The sequence below is a fragment of the Myotis daubentonii genome, chromosome 1 (assembly GCF_963259705.1).
Source record: "Myotis daubentonii chromosome 1, mMyoDau2.1, whole genome shotgun sequence".
NCBI lineage: Eukaryota > Metazoa > Chordata > Mammalia > Chiroptera > Vespertilionidae > Myotis > Myotis daubentonii.
This window is the reverse complement of record NC_081840.1, coordinates 22569954-22585980: the sequence shown is the minus strand read 5'-3', so window position 1 is coordinate 22585980 and position 16027 is coordinate 22569954. Positions and strand designations below refer to the sequence as shown.

At 36.9% G+C, this 16027-nt stretch overlaps 1 protein-coding gene and 1 non-coding gene across 9 annotated transcripts in view; both read left to right on the top strand.

Moving 5' to 3' along the window:
• The window catches only part of LIN52 (lin-52 DREAM MuvB core complex component), a 94245-nt gene that overhangs the window by 8538 nt on the left and 69680 nt on the right, over positions 1–16027 (top strand). For 6 of the 8 annotated variants that reach the window (XM_059690812.1, XM_059690866.1, XM_059690875.1 and 3 more), the window contains exons 4-5: positions 1066–1132; positions 3105–3188. In XM_059690812.1, coding sequence (XP_059546795.1) covers positions 1066–1132; positions 3105–3188 — 151 coding nt within the window. Of the gene's footprint in view, positions 1–1065; positions 1133–3104; positions 3189–7275; positions 7349–7784; positions 8488–16027 lie in introns of those variants that run through there. The other 2 variants (XM_059690831.1, XM_059690822.1) reach the window with 2 other exon arrangements.
• LOC132224640 (small nucleolar RNA SNORA69) lies at positions 13372–13499 on the top strand. Its single transcript, XR_009450706.1, has one exon. It is a non-coding gene; the product is annotated as a small nucleolar RNA SNORA69 (small nucleolar RNA).

Sequence of the window (16027 nt, the reverse complement as noted above, 5' to 3'; positions counted from 1 at the left end):
AGTGCTAAGTAAATATTACTTTTTTAAAAAAGAAAAGAGCTTGCCCTAACCGGTTTGGCTCAATGGATAGAGCACCAGCCTGCGGACCAAAGGGTCCCAGGTTCGATTCCGGTCAAGGGCACATGCCTGGGTTGCAGGCTCGATCCCCAGTGTGTGGCATGCAGGAGGCTGCCGATCAGTGATTTTCTTTCATCATTGATGTTTCCATCTCTCTCCCTCTTCCTTTCTCTCTGAAATTAATAAAAATATATTTAAAAAGGGGAGGGGGCTCAAAACTGAAGTAATGTTTCTCAACTGTACTCCTACCTGCACAACAAAATCATCAATATGCAGCTATGGAGCCTTTAAAAAGTACATATGTACTGTTCCTTGCTCTGTGCTCCAATGGACCCTTCCCCCACCCCTGATATTCTAATTATTGCATCTACGGTATGGCTAGGTCATTTGTATTTGTTGTTGTTGTTACATCATAGATGACTCTTACAACTAGGGTTGAAAACTGTTGCCTAAAGCTATTCTAAAAAGGGGCTCTTTCAAATTTTGTAAGTTCATTTTCAGAAATCAGAAAATAACTTAAAATTCTAAAGTTTTCTAAAACACCTGCTATAAAATGAAATTTCAAGTGATGACCATTACAGTGTTCTTGCAAATTGAGGATTTTCTCATTCTTGATTCTTCTTTGAATCTTCTCCTCTGCTAGAAAATGTTACTTACTGATTATTGTTTCAAACATTTCAGTTGGAGACTTTCCCCAGAACTGAATTTCAAGTAATTTCTTTAATTGCTATACTAACCTGTTAGGCATGAAACAGTGACAGTAGTCAGACCTAATTCTTCCAAGATCATTTCTCTGAGACAAACTTTAAGGATGAGCAGTATTATTTTGTAAGGTGATTATTTATGGGCTGTATCTGAATCTGGAGAAATCAGGGTTTTAGAAATTATAATTTGCCAGTATTTTCACACAAACTGAATGCTATGTGACAAGCTACCTACAAGAAGGAAAAGTAGGGTCTCTTCACACTTTGTATGTAACTGAGTGGATATATTCTTATTTTTTGACAGCCTATTACTAGCTCGCCACCCAAATGGATGGCTGAAATAGAACGTGATGATATTGACATGTTGAAAGGTAAGCTATGCTAGTGACTTTTATCTTTTAACCTGATATTTATGCTCTCCCACAAACCACCTTCCTAGTTTTTCTCTGACTGTTCCCTTGAAAGTATTCTTAGCTCACTCAAACTGCCTACCTAACTATCCTTATTGATGTTCTTCATGTCTAAATGCCTTTCTTAACTTTTCCATATGTAGCAATCCTTCTAATTTAAGACCTGCTCATAATGATTTTATCTGCTAAAGTCCTTTAATATACTTTTGTCTTGTATAATGCTTACAGTTTACAAAAAGCTCTTGCATAAATTTTCTCATTTCTCGTAAAGGTCCTGTGAGCTAGATATGATGGTATCTAAGGTTCAAAGGGTTAACTTAACCAAGATTTGTTAGAGTGAAAAAATTTAAACTCTTATTTTAAGTCTAGTCTCTTTTCACTATAAACAAGTGCTTATTTAGGATTTACTGCTATATATTATTGTCAGTACTATTAGTTGACAATCCCTTCATAGGTAAGACCTGTCTTATTTTATTCTTTCCCATCAATTTCTCCAATAAAGAATACTATAAGTAGTGATTATTGTTGTTTGATAAATGACTTGGAACTGAACCACAAGTGGAAATTTAAATTAAAAAACATTAATTTTCCTTGATTTTTGCTCTACTTTATTTATTTATTTTTTAATCACCCTCTGATGATAAGATTCATGATGATTGTGAAGTAATAGACTGAAATGAAGGTAAAAATTGGATGCTTGAGCTATTTAAGCAGCTGAACAGATCAAGAAAGTCTACTACTTATGCCAGATATTGATGATAGGTGGGAGAAAAAAACACCTTTATTTGATTTCAAAGGTAATTCATTGTTCTGCATGAAATGCTTAAATGCAGGTTCCCCTCCTCCAACTCTGGAAATATTAAGTCTCAAGGGCATTTCAGGTTCATTGTTCTAATGTTCCAAACAGACATTTATATGCCATCAATATGCATTTTCTAAGGGAACGTTAAATTTTTAATGAGGGATATAGCATAATGTTTCATATAAATTGACCTGTATCTTAGACTTAAAAGGAATTTTGTGCTATGCTATTTAAATGAAAATCTGGGAAAGTAAATTGTTGTTTTTTAAGTATACCGTCTTTTTACCTGGTAAACTTAAAATTTTTTATAGGTATTTGATTTGAAGGGAAAGTTTGGGTTAATATTTAGTGTTTGTTTTCTAAACTTAGGGAAATGGGGGAACAGTACATGTTTTGTCACTATTTTATTAATTTAAATAATAAGAATTAATAAAAGACAGTGGAGTTAGTGTCCATTTTTCAAGACAGATCTGTCTACCAGTATAGGCTTTCTCAATGCTATGTGGAATCACAAGGTTTGATACTTGTATTGTGTATTCATTTTGTATGATAGGCAAAATGAATGTTGTTGAAGTATCCTTAAGATAAAACATAGTTTACTATTGCCCTAACTGGTTTGGCTCAGTGGATAGAGTGTCAGCTTGCGGACTGAAGGGTCCTAGGTTCGATTCTGGCCAAGGGCATGTACCTTGGTTGCGGGCACATCCCCAGTAGGAGGTGTGCAGGAGGCAGCTGATCGATGTTTCTCTCTCATCGATGTTTCTAACTCTCTATCCCTCTCTCTTCCTCTGTAAAAAATCAATAAAATATATTTAAAAAACAAACAAACAAACAAACAAAACATAGTTTACTAACTCTCTCCTCATATTGGGTAAGCTCATCTGACTCAATTTTGCATTAGTGGGAAAAATTCATTGTGTGTGTGTGTGTGTGTGTGTGTGTGTGTGTGTGTGTGTGTGTGTGTGTGTGGCGGGGGCGGGAGTGGTTGGAGGAGAAAAGAAATGGATTTATGCTATTATTTGATAAAAATTAAAGCTTAAAATTTTGTATAAGAAGGATTCCCATCTCAAATGAGTTGTTATTAGAGAACAATGTATAGAAATGATATTGAAATAAATGATTCTATTTCAGAACTGGGCAGCCTCACCACAGCTAATTTGATGGAGAAGGTACGAGGCCTACAGAACCTGGCCTATCAGCTGGGGCTAGATGAGTGTGAGTACCCAGATCACATTAATTCAGGGTTGCCTGTTGTGTATTTCATGATGAGTTCTAGCTGTAATACAGATGTCTGTATTACATTTTATGAAGGTAAGATGTCATTATAATCTAAAGCGTGCCTTTTATGATAGAGTGTGCTGGAATAACTACTGAGTTTACTAGGTAACGTTTATTTTCCTCTGTACAGTAAAAATATATTGGAAATCCATTCAGTTTTAAGTGATAGAATGTCCAATCAAACTAGCTTAAGCAAAAGAAGGACTTTATTAGTTCACATAAATCAAAATTCAGGAGTAGAAATAGCTTTGAGGATATCTAGATCCATGACTGTTAATGATATCATTGGGATTTGCTTTTGGATTGCATCTCAAGACTTTGTTTCACTCATGCATTAGTCTTATTCTCTGCTGCTGCAGATAGCTTTTTCCTAGAACTGGGCAAGTGGCCAAAATGAGCTCTAATTTATATGTCTTTAAATTTCATAGTCCCCAAAGGCAGAACATCTTTTCTGAACATTCCAAAAGAAAGGTCCTGGAAGGACTCTGACTGTTCCATCTTGGCTCATATACCTCACCTGGAACCAGTCCTTTAGCCAGGTAGCATGGAGCACTCTGATAGATCAGGCCTGGGTCCTAGGTGCAGACACAGATTGAAAGGCTTAGTCTAAATCAAATCACACAGAATGGGAGAGAACAATTGATTCCTCAAAGGAAGGGATATATAGCAGAACAAAAACATAATCTGTACCATGAGCATGGTTTTAAAAGATCTCATTTGCCCGGCCAGAGTTGCTCAGGGGTTGAGCATTGACATATGAACTGGGTGGTCATGGTTTGATTCCATCAGAACACATGCTGAGTTGCAGGCTTGATCCCCAGTAGAGGGTGTGCAGGAAGCAGCTGATCATTGATTCTCATCATTGATGTTCCTATCTCTCTCCCTCTCCCTTCCTCTCTGAAATCAATAAAATACATTAAAAAAAATAAATTTAAAAAAGATCTTATTCCTATCTGTTCTTCATTATTTTAGTTTAAAATTATTTATTTACTAGAGGCCCGGTGCACAAATTTGTACATGGGTTGGGTCCCTTGGCCTGGCCAGTGATTGGGCTGATAGGGGCCGCGGGAGGTTGGCTGTGGGAGTGCACTGACCACCAGAAGGCAGCTCCTGCGTTGAGTGTCTGCCCCCTGGTGGTCAGTGCATGTCATAGTGACCGGTCATTCAGTCGCTTAGGCTTTTATATATAAATATATATAGATAAATTATATCTCTTCCTATACTGTATTCATTATACAATTAGAAAAGGAATTGTAGAAAATTTTCACTTTGTAATTGAAAGAGATATTCAATATAAATACAGTGGTTAGAACTTTGTTCTCAGTAGATACCTCTTGAGACCTTCATAAATCCACAGTTCTGAGAGGCTAGTATAGCTTATAATTTTCTTCAAAATGCAAGTTTTGTACTGATTAGAGCAGTGATGGCGAACCTATGACACCCGTGTAAGAGGTGACATGTGAGCTCACTTTTTTGGTTGATTTTTCTTTGTTAAATGGCATTTAAATATATAAAATAGCCAAAACCGGTTTGGCTCAGTGGATAGAGCGTCGGCCTGCGGACTGAAGGGTCCCAGGTTCGATTCCGGTCAAGGGCATGTACCTGGGTTGCGGGCACATCCCCAGTTGGAGATGTGCAGGAGGCAGCTGATCGATGTTTCTCTCTCATCGATGTTTCTAACTTTCTATCTCTCTCCCTTCCTCTCTGTGAAAAATCAATAAAATATATTAAAATAAATAAATAAATATATATATAAAATAAATATCAAAAATATAAATCTTTGTTTTACTATGGTTGCAAATATCAAAAAATTTCTATATGTGACATGGCATCAGAGTTAAGTTAGGGTTTTTCAAAATGCTGACACGCCGAGCTCAAAAGGTTCGCCATCACTGGATTAGAGGATGGATTAGAGCAATCCTAAAATGTTTCATAAATTACTTTTCTTATTTATAGAGCATATGGTGGGTTTTTACACATCATTGATTTAAGTTACTTCCAAATTCAACATTTAACTTTAAAATTCAATTTAAAGCCTATGATTTTTGACTGATAGTCATCACTTCTTTAGCCCTCTTTATCTTTTATTTCCATTACTGTAATTAACATTGGCTCTTTTTTTTTTTTTTTTAACCAAGAAAACATTTTTTAATCACTTCGTGAATTAAGAAGCAACAACCTGCTTTGAGATATGGTTGCTAGGTTCTCTGCTAGGTTCACTCATTGTGACCTAACTCTTCTCTATGTACTGTGTATTTCTTGTGGTTGAAGTTTATGTCTTGGTAAAATTACTAATTACCAGGTATGTCATAGACCTCCAGGGTTTATAATGAAAAAGCAAATCGTTGATTATTAAATTCATGAATGCAAGACTTGTATAGTATAGAAATTGATTCTCTTTCTAGCTCTGGATAATAAATGCTGTAATAATAATAATGATCAATCCTTTATCTCTCTCTGTCAATTTTTTTATGAAATAAATTTTATGCTCAGTGTGTCAAGAAGATGCTATATTGTCGAATATATTGATTAATAATGTTATCTCTAGTTAGTTATAGTTGAAATTGCTATATTTTCTCTAAATAGTGGGGGTTTTTTTTTCTGCTTTCCTACTGAGAAAGATAATGAAGTGAGTTTGTGTGGGGTTTTTTCACTAATTTTAATTATGGAAAATTTTAAACATATACCAAGGTAGAGAGACTAAAATAATGACTTCATGTACTCATATCTGGCTTTAATAGTCAGCATGGGCAATCTGTTTTACTTATATCAACCTCCCATGATTCTTTTAAAGCAATCCTCAGGCATCAGATTACCTCATTGTCAAATAACTTCAGATGTGATTTCAAAAGATAAGGACCCTCCCTCCCTTCCTTTCTTTCTGTCGTTCTTTCTTTAATGTAACTGCACTTCCATTATTATGCCTAAAATTTTTTAGCAAACTTGCTTAATATCATCAAATACCCAATTAAGATTCAGATTTTCCTGGTTGACTCATAATTGCTTTTATACAGTTAGCTTGTTTAAATCAGTATCTTAACTAAGGTTCATATACCATATTTGGTGGATATGTCTCTTAAGTCTCTTTTAGTTATTTATTCATTTATTTTTAAAATAGTTTTTATTGATTTCAGAGAGGAAGAGAGATAGAGAGATAGAAACATCAATGATGAGAGAGAATCATTGATAGGCTGCTTCCTGCATGCCCCACACTGGGGATTGAGCCTGCAACCCTGGCATGTGCCCTGAGTTCATAGGTCACTGCTCAACCACTGAGCCATGCCAGCTGGGCTCTTTTATTTATTTTTTATTACTATTTTAAAATATGTTTTTATTGATTTCAGAGAGAGTAAGGGGGGGGGGAGAGAGAGAGAGAGAGAGACATCAGTGATGAGAGAGCATCATCAATTACTAGTAGCTGCCTCCTGCACACCCCCTATTTGTGATTGAGTCCACAACCTGGGAATCAAACTGTGACCTCCTGGTTCATAGGTCAACATTCAACCAATGAGCACATCAGCCAGGCTTAAGTCTCTTTTAATCCGTCATAGTTCCTCCTCCCTTGTATTTTCTCTTGTCATTTATTAAACCTAGTTATTTGTTCAGTAGCATTTTCCATATTCTAGATTTTGTTGCTTACCATCCTATGGTGGTGCATAGATAGATACAGGCTTGATTTTTATTTTGGCAAGAATATTTCATAAGTATTGTATACATTTATCAGAAGGTATATAATGTCTGTCTCTCTTTGTGATATTAAGGTTAATTATTTGGTAAAGATATTGTTAGCCTGATTTATTATTCATTGTAAAATTCACCATCAGCCTTGCACCAGAGTTTTAGCAACCTTTGGTAACTGCCTAAGTCTACTATTTTATTATAGGTTTCAAAATGGTAATATTCTAATTCTGTCAGTCCTTCTTATTAGCTAGAATTTTTTGTATGATGGTTTTTATCTTAGTAATTATTTATTATTACCTTGAAAGCTATTTTTACTGAATAAATTATTCTTTCTCTTTATCAGTTTTTAGACTGAATCAGTTCCCCAAGCATCAATAAAGTCTATTTTAATGGCTTTCCACTGAATCAGAAACTTGGTATGGTTTGTTTTAGTTTTAATCCACACAGTTAAAACCATTACTGTTAAGGGTATATCTAAAACTTAAGACTTTGTAGGTGGGGAGATTGAAAGTCACCTAATCAGCCACTTTATGCACTGAACCAAAACTATGCAACAGAAATGCTCATTTCTGCCAGATAAGTCCCATGAGTACAGCTGAGATTTTTCAAAATTATTTTCTAGTTCAAAATTCAGTCTTATTTAAACTTCTGTAGCAGTGCTTTGCAACTGATTGTCGTTTGCTTTGATCATAAGAATTTATTGACATATTTAGAATATAGATTTTATATTTATATTTGGAAAGAATTACATTGATATGGATCAGACTTCTGGATATAAACTCTCTTTGTTTTATTGTGTATAGTGTATTTGCATAAAAACAAGATCCTTTTTTTTTTTTTTTGTCCTTATAGATTATTCATCTACTCTAGAGGTTGACATTTACTTGATACCCTAATCTGGTATTTCGATGTCTCAATCCTCTTTTCTACATTAATTGAGAGGATGACATGGATGAAAAATAAGCAATAGGAACTGATGAATCCCCCAGGACCAGTTATCCTGTTTTCATGCAAATATCTCCACTGATAAAGATGATGGAAAGGAAAAAGATGCAAAAAATATTTGTCCTTAAAACATGATTGTTTGTCACTTCCCTAGAGCATTGTTAAATGTTAGTATAGAAATAATGTGAACCTTCTTGGGCTGATAATAACTAGATTGTGTCTTTTGAAAGGCAAACCCTGCCCTTTGATTTGGTACATGATTATGTCTCATAACCGTTTTGGTGTGCAGATTTGGGGGTGCAATAATTTTTTGTATACGGGCCTCTTGGCTTGATTTGGGCAGTTAATTTATATGAAATTCTCATGATATATATAGAAATACAAAAAATTGTAAACTGCCTTCCCATATAAAGAATTCCATTTCTGTTACTTTCATTTGATTTCAGTGTCCTTTCTGTTTTGTACTGGAACTGTTGTAGTCACTTCTTATTGGTCTGCCTGCCTCTCAACTACCTTATCCCAGTCTCTCTTGTTTGCCACTACCAGATTAATTTTTCTGAAGCATCATTTCTTTGGTTTGTCCTTTGCTCATAAGTCATTAACAGTACTTCATTACCCATATGATAAAATTCAGATTCCTTTCCATGGCATTCAAAATCCTCTATACCAAGCATGTCAAACACAGGGTCCGCGGGCCACATGTGGCACACAGTGAATATTTTTGCGGCCCAGCCAATATAATGGTATGTAAGAAACGTTTTAATAAAAATTTTGTAACTTAATTTTTACAATATTCTGTTATACATAATCTATATATGTAAAAAGCTAATATGCTAAGTGTCCGTCAGGGTAACAACATCACGTAGCAATGCCCAGCTTCCTCTCCCTAGTGACTAGCCTCCTTGCAGTTTCTTCAGCCCAGGAACACGACTTGCTTTATAGCCAGGTGGAAATATTTTACACTTTAACCAAATGTCTGTGAAGTGTTTTCCCGTGCCTCATTTCATTTGATCCTCACAGAAGTCCTGGAGTATGTAGATAGGAGACTCAGTGGAATCCTATTTTCTTTTCATTAGCCGGAAAACAGAGATTTAGAAGCTTAGAAACTTGACCTGACTGAAAAGAAGTAAGAAATGGTGGACCTTGAAAATGACTTCAGGTTTTCTCACTGTGCAGAATATAGTCAAACACTGCTGCAGTTAAATATTTTACCCTTTGTTCTCCCTGTGTGATCTACAATAATAATCTGCTTCGTGTTGATATTTACTGCTGTATTGCTGACAATTACCTGAAAGAGAAGTTGAGGTGCTTCACTGGGCTGGAAAAAGTTTGGCTAAAGCAGAAAGTAGGTCTAATTAAGCAAGTTTATCCTATATATATATAAAAGGCTAAGTTGACTCGTGCATGAGTGATACATATAAAGCTCTTGCTGGTGCCAATTGCACATATGTGTTTCGATCTGTCTGTCATTGTCGATCGTAAATTTGGTTGACACTTCTATTATAGAGAAAGAGTGAATAGTGATATTAAAATATTTCTTCTAATTAATTACCTTTCAATGTGCATGAATTCGTGCACCAGGCCACTAGTTATTAATAACGAACTACAATGTTTGCTGATGACTGGTTACTATAATCGTGTTGTATTCATTTCCCTTATGTGCCTTACGTGCAGGTGCACCATTTCTCTCCACTAATACTAGCAGGGAATATTTTAGCAGCTGACTGCCACGTCATTAGTCTTGTACCGACTTGCTTGGTGTACGCAACAGGAAATATTTCACTTTCGGGGAACAAGAAAAATAGGTTTATTTGTGTTATGCTTATTAATTTGTGCAGTTATTCAGTGTCTGGTAAGTTAATGTTCAAGAAAAAAAATATTAATTTTTATTAAAATGTTCTATTATTTTGTTAATGATTACTCATTTATTCCAGCCCTTTGTATTGAGCATGTCTCTATCGAAGTAAACCTACGTTTCTATGAAAATTGAAGCTTTTGCTTTTTTGCAGTCCACATAAACTTAAACCTTGTTTATTTGGCCCGTGTTAGCCTTTGAGTTTGACATGCTTTTTCTATACTCTGGCCCTAGCCTAATCACTAGCCTACCAAAGTACCATGCACTGTTCCCATTTGAAATACTCACTCTTCCCAGAACACTTTCCCATCTTCTTAATTCTGTTCATGCTATTCTTTTTTCTCAGAAAGTTCTCCCTGACCTAGTTCTAGTATTATAACTTTTATTCATCCTTCATTATTCTGCCCAGTATTTAGCTCTTTCATACCTGATATGAAAAGTGAACTCTTTTAGTGTCCCAAATTACTCAAGAGCAGTTTATTTTGTATGGCACTTTTACCATTTTGGGAAATTTTTGGTATGTCTTATCTCTTGGATTGATTATCTACACTAATAAAAGAGAAAAATGGTAATTGGCGTACGAACTACCCTTTTCATTGGCTAATCAGGGCTATATGCAAATTAACTGCCAACTAAGATTGGCAGTTAACTGCCAACAAGATGGCAGTTAATTTGCATATGTAGGCACAATGCAGGGAGGCGAAAGGGAAAGCAGGAAGAAGCCCCCTGCCACTGACAGTGATTGGAAACCCAGGGGGGAGCTAAGAGCTGGGGGGCAGGGCAAAGGGGGCCGCCTTTGCCCTGCCCCCCAGCCATGATCAGAGAATCAGGTGCCTTTTCCGCCCTGGCCAGTGATAGCAGGAAGTAGGGGTGGAGCCAGCGATGGGAGCTGGGCACGGTCGAAGCTGGCAGTCCCAGGAGCTAGGGGTCCCTTGCCTGGGCCTAAAGCGAAGCCCACGATCGTGGGGCCGCTGCAGCTGCGGGTCCCCACTGCCCAGGCCGGACGCCTCAGCCAGAGGCGTCCTGCAGGGGCAGGGGCGGAGCCTGCGCGATCACGGCACCCCCCGCTGCCACTGCAGGTCCCCGCTGCCCGGGCCGGACGCCTAGGCCAGAGGCGTCAGGCCTGGGCAAGGGGCCGATCCTGCGATTGGAGGGTGATGGGGGTCAACGCCTGAGGGCTCCCAGTATGTGAGAGGGGGCAGGCTGGGCTGAGGGACACTCCCCCCCCCCCCACCACCACCCAGTGCACGAATTTCGTGCACCGGGCCCCTAGTAACTATATAATAAGAATCATATTTTTGGGCTGTCTTTGTAACCCATAGAGTACCTGGTTTACAGTAAGTGTGCAATGCATATTTTTTGATTGAAGAATGATCAACTGCAGATGTCTTCAAATGAAATGACAGAGTTTTTCTAATGAAATTCATTGACTTAAAACTGAAAAGGTAGAAACTTCTAGAAATTACTCTATTTCTGGATGATTTTTTTGTGTTTTAGTGATGAGAAAAGTAAGAAGGTCTTGTAATATCTGGAATTTTTCCTCTATGACAGTGGATGATCAACCACACATAGTAAAGATAGTGTGAAACTTGTTGATAATGGTTTGATTCTTTCTTATGCCTGAACCCTACTCCATCGGGATCATGACCTGGGCATAATCCTGACTTAGTCTTGTAAGTTGCAACATTATATAGCTTGCTTTATTCCTAAGACCCATTGAACTATTGTGAATCTTATTGAATACCTGATTCTCTGCTGTTATTTACTCTTATGAACCGCCCCCACCCCCACCCCCCAATTCGTTAAAGCTATAAACATTTTAGTAGTCATGCAGGTTACCTATTTACTGGCTATCTTGAAAATATTTTAAAATAGAATGACAGTAGATCATGTCATTTGAAACTTAGGCTAAAGCTTGGGGCTCTGGTGCATGGTGTTTTTTGTTTTTAATAACAGCTTTATTGAGATAGAATTTATATACTCTACAATTCACTTTTTAAAATAATATATTTTTACTGATTTCAGAGAGGAAGGGAGAAGGAGAGAGAGAAACATCAGTGATGAAAGAGACTCATTGATTGGCTGCTTCCTGCATGCCCCACACAGGGGATCGAGCCCCAAACCCAAGTTTGTGCCCTGACCAGGAATTGAATCTTGACCTCATGGTTCCTAGGTTGTAACTCAACCATTGGGCCAAACCGACCAGGCTACAGTTTACTTTTTTATAGTGTGTAATTCAATGATTTTTATATATTCAGAGTTCTTGCAACACAATCAGTTTTAGAACCTTTTTATCACTACCAAAAGAAACTACCCATTAGCAGTCACTCCCCATTTCCTTCCACCCCTAAACTCAATAGGCATAAGAGCAGGACTAATAAATGAGTTGAATAAAGTGCAGGATATAATATGCATGTGCAGAAACCAATCATATTTCTCTACAGTAACTAATCTGTATGAATTTGCCTAGCCTGAACATTTCATATAAATGAAATCATACAAAATGTGGTCTTTTGTAACTAGTTTCTTTCACTTAACATAGTGTTTTTAGTATTCTTCTATGTTGTAGCATGTATCAGTACTTTATTTCTTTTTTGGCTGCAGAATGTTTTATTGTATAAATACAGTTATTCACTAGTTATCCACATTATATTTATCCACCAGTTGATGGACATTTGAGTTATTTTCACTATTTGGCTGATGTGAATAATGCTACTATGAACTTCATGTACAAGTTTTTATGTGGGTCTGTCTTTTCATTCTGTTGAATTTTATAACTAGGAGTGGAATTTCTGGGTCATATGGTAACTCTGCCTCTGATCTTTGAGGAACTGTCAGACTATTTAAAATACTGGGTGTACCAGCATGTACGAGGGTTCCAATTCCTTCATATCCTTGCCAATACTTGTTATTTTTTGATTAAGGAAGTTATTATCATATCCATCTTAATGGATGTGAAGTGGTAGCTCGTGCTTTGGAATTACATTTGCCTAAAACTAATGATATCGCACATGTTTTCATTTGCTTATTGGCCAATTGTATGTCTTCTTGGAAAACTGTCTATTCAGACCCTTTGTCTACTTTTTTTTTTTTTTTAATCTGCTCCAGAGGGTATTTTTTCCTTTGATTTTAGAGATAGTAGAGGGAGTGAGGGAGGGAGAGAAATATTCATGTGAGAGAGACACATCAATTGGTTGCCTCCTGCATGTGCCCCAGTAGGGGCTGGGGATCAAACCTGAACCCAGGTATGTGCCCTTGACCTGGAATCGAACACTCGAACTTTCAATGCTCAGGCCATTGCTCTATCCACTGAGCCAAACTGGCTAGGGCAGTACCCCACTATCTTCATCACTGTAGCTTTATAGCAAGTTTTCAATTTGGGATGTGTGCGTTTTCCAGCTTTGTTTTTTTTTAAGATTGTTTTTGCTCTTCTGGGTCCCTTGAATTTCCGTAGGAATTTTAACTTGTCAGTTATTTAAAAGAAATCAGCTGGAATTTTGATAAGGATTGCATTGACTCTCTAGATCACTTTGGGGAGTATTGCCATCTTAATAATATTAAGGTCATTCATTAATGTGGTGTGTCATTCTCTTTACTTATATCTTCTTTAATTTCTTTCAACCATATTTTTTAGTTTTCAAAGTATGTGTAAATTTTGCATTTAATTTATTAATATGTATTCATAAGTCCTGAAAGAAAATCTTGTGTTGATCATTTTTTATTTTGCCGTATGAGGCTAAAATCATGACAGACTGACATGGACAAGTGTGAATTTTAAAAAAATGTATTCCTAAGTATTTTATTTTTTGATGTATTATAAATGAAATTGTTTTCTAAATTTCATTTTCAGTGTGCTTATTGCTACTGTAGAGAAAAACAATTGTTGTACATTTTATATCCTGCAACTTATTTATTAATTCTAATTGTGTTTTAGTAAATATACTTAAGATTTTTAATACCCCAAATTAGGTTACCTGCAAATAGAGATAGTTTTACTTCTTTATTTCCAGTCTGGATATTGTATTTCATTGTCTTGCCTAAGCGCCCTGGTGAGTAAGTTTGGTACAGTGTTGAATAGAAGCAGCAAGAGTGGACATCTTTGTCTTCTTCCTAACCTTAGGGAAAGGCACTAAGTGTGATGTTTGCCGGTGTTTTGTAGGTTCCCTTTGTCAGGTTAAAGAAGTTATGTCTTATTTTTTGTTAGATGTTGTGGTGTTTTGTTTGTTTTTAATAATGAAGAGGAATTGAATTGGATTCATTAATTCTTGATTACACTTAACCATCTATAGTAACAAAAGCATAATATGCTAATTAGACTGGATGTCCTTCCAGACATCCTTCCAGGCAGCTTTTTGGATAAAGCTGTGGTGGCGGGGACCGAGGCAGCGGTAGCCGCCATGGCAGCGGGGGGCCGAGGGGCGGTGGATGGGGGCCAAGGCAGAGGCAGCCGCTGCAGTGGCGGGGGCCAAGCCCCTTGCATGAATTTCATGCATCAGGCCTCTAGTACCTTATAAAACAAATAAAAATATCAATTTAATTTACACTCATTTACTTGGACTGATTTGAAATTACCTTGGTACTTTAAAGAAAAGATTACCTTAGAAGTTATTAAGCAAATTAGATCACATGAAGTATATTACCATCTAAAGAAGCTTTAAGAAATTTAGCTTATTTTGATATATGCAAGTGCTTCTGCTAATTTATAGTCTAATCCTGTATGTTTGTTTAACAGTTCCAATAGGACTGTTATTTAGCTAAATGTAATCACCATAGTTTTTGAAAGTAAACATTTTATTGTAAACAGATTGAGACTTCCCCATTTAAACTTGATACTTCATCCCAGTAATCTACATTGATGAAGTTGTGTGCACCAGAAACTATTTGATACAACTTTCTTTGGTGGTGGTACCACAGAAAAGCTTCTGCTTCTAGCTAGCCTGTGGCATAGTAGACTTCTCTACCCTCTAGGCATGTGATTTTTTTTAAGTGGCCATTTATGTTTAGAAGTCCAAATAAAATTCTAACGAACACTTAGCTCTTTTAATATTTTTAATTTTAACGTATGAAGGAGGGCAGGGAGATAATAATTGACACTCTTATACCCTGACTATTCTTCACTGTGACTTGACATCACAATTATTTATCTGGCTTACTTTATAAGGTCTGTTCAGTCCTACCTTTGTCTATAATAGTTAAAAGTTAAATTAACTCACTTGTCTGATTGAAGAGAAAAATCATCTAGCCTTCAACCTCTAGATGGCAGCATGTGTCTTATTATATTACTACTTTTTCCTCTACACATTGTCTCCTGAACTGTGTTTCTGATTTTGGTAAAAAGTTCTTGTAACTTTACCAGACTACTTGCCTGACTTTGTTGATGCTTTGCTTGATTTTTAGCTTTTTTTCTTCTTCTCATTTCTCCATTGTTTTATCCCCCAAACAATTCCTTTCTTAAGCAATGTATATTTTTTACTTTTTAATTGAATTTATTGGGGTGACATCTATATATATAAAAGGGTAATATGCAAAGTGTCCCCTCAGGAGTTCGACCAGGAGACCGGGAATTCAATTGCTCACTATGACGTGCGCTGACCACCAGGGGGCAGCGCGTTATGAGGGAAGGAAGGCCCTGGCCAGCAGCCAGAAGGCCCCAATCAGCCCTGATTGCCAGCCAGGCCTAGGGACCCTACCCATGCACAAATTTCGTGCACTGGGCCTCTAGTTGGTTAATAAAATTATATAGGTTTCAGGTATACAATTCTATAATACATCATCTGTGTATTATATGTTCATCACCCAAAATCAAGTCTCCTTTCTCTCTCCTTTATCCTCTTCTATCTCCTCCTGCCCTTTCCCTCTAGTAATCATCAAACTGTTGTCTGTGTCTATGACAGGGGTGGGCAAACTTTTTGACTCGAGGCCCACAATGGGTTCTTAAACTGGACTGGAGGGCCGGAACAAAAGCATGGATGGAGTGTTTGTGTGAACTAATATAAATTCAAAGTAAACATCATTACATAAAAGGGTATGGTCTTTTTTTTTTTTAGTTTTATTCATTTCAAACGGGCCGGATCTGGCCCAAGGGCCGTAGTTTGCCCACGGCTGGTATGAGGTGTTTTTGGTTGCTGTTATTGTTTTCTTAATCCCTTCACCTTTTTCACCCAGTGCCCCAAGCTCCCTTCCCTCTAACAGCTGTCAGTCTGTTTTCTGTATCTATAAGTCTGTTTCTATTTGTTTGTTCATTAGATTCCACATGCAAGTGAAAACATATGGTATTTGTCTTTTTCTGACTGGC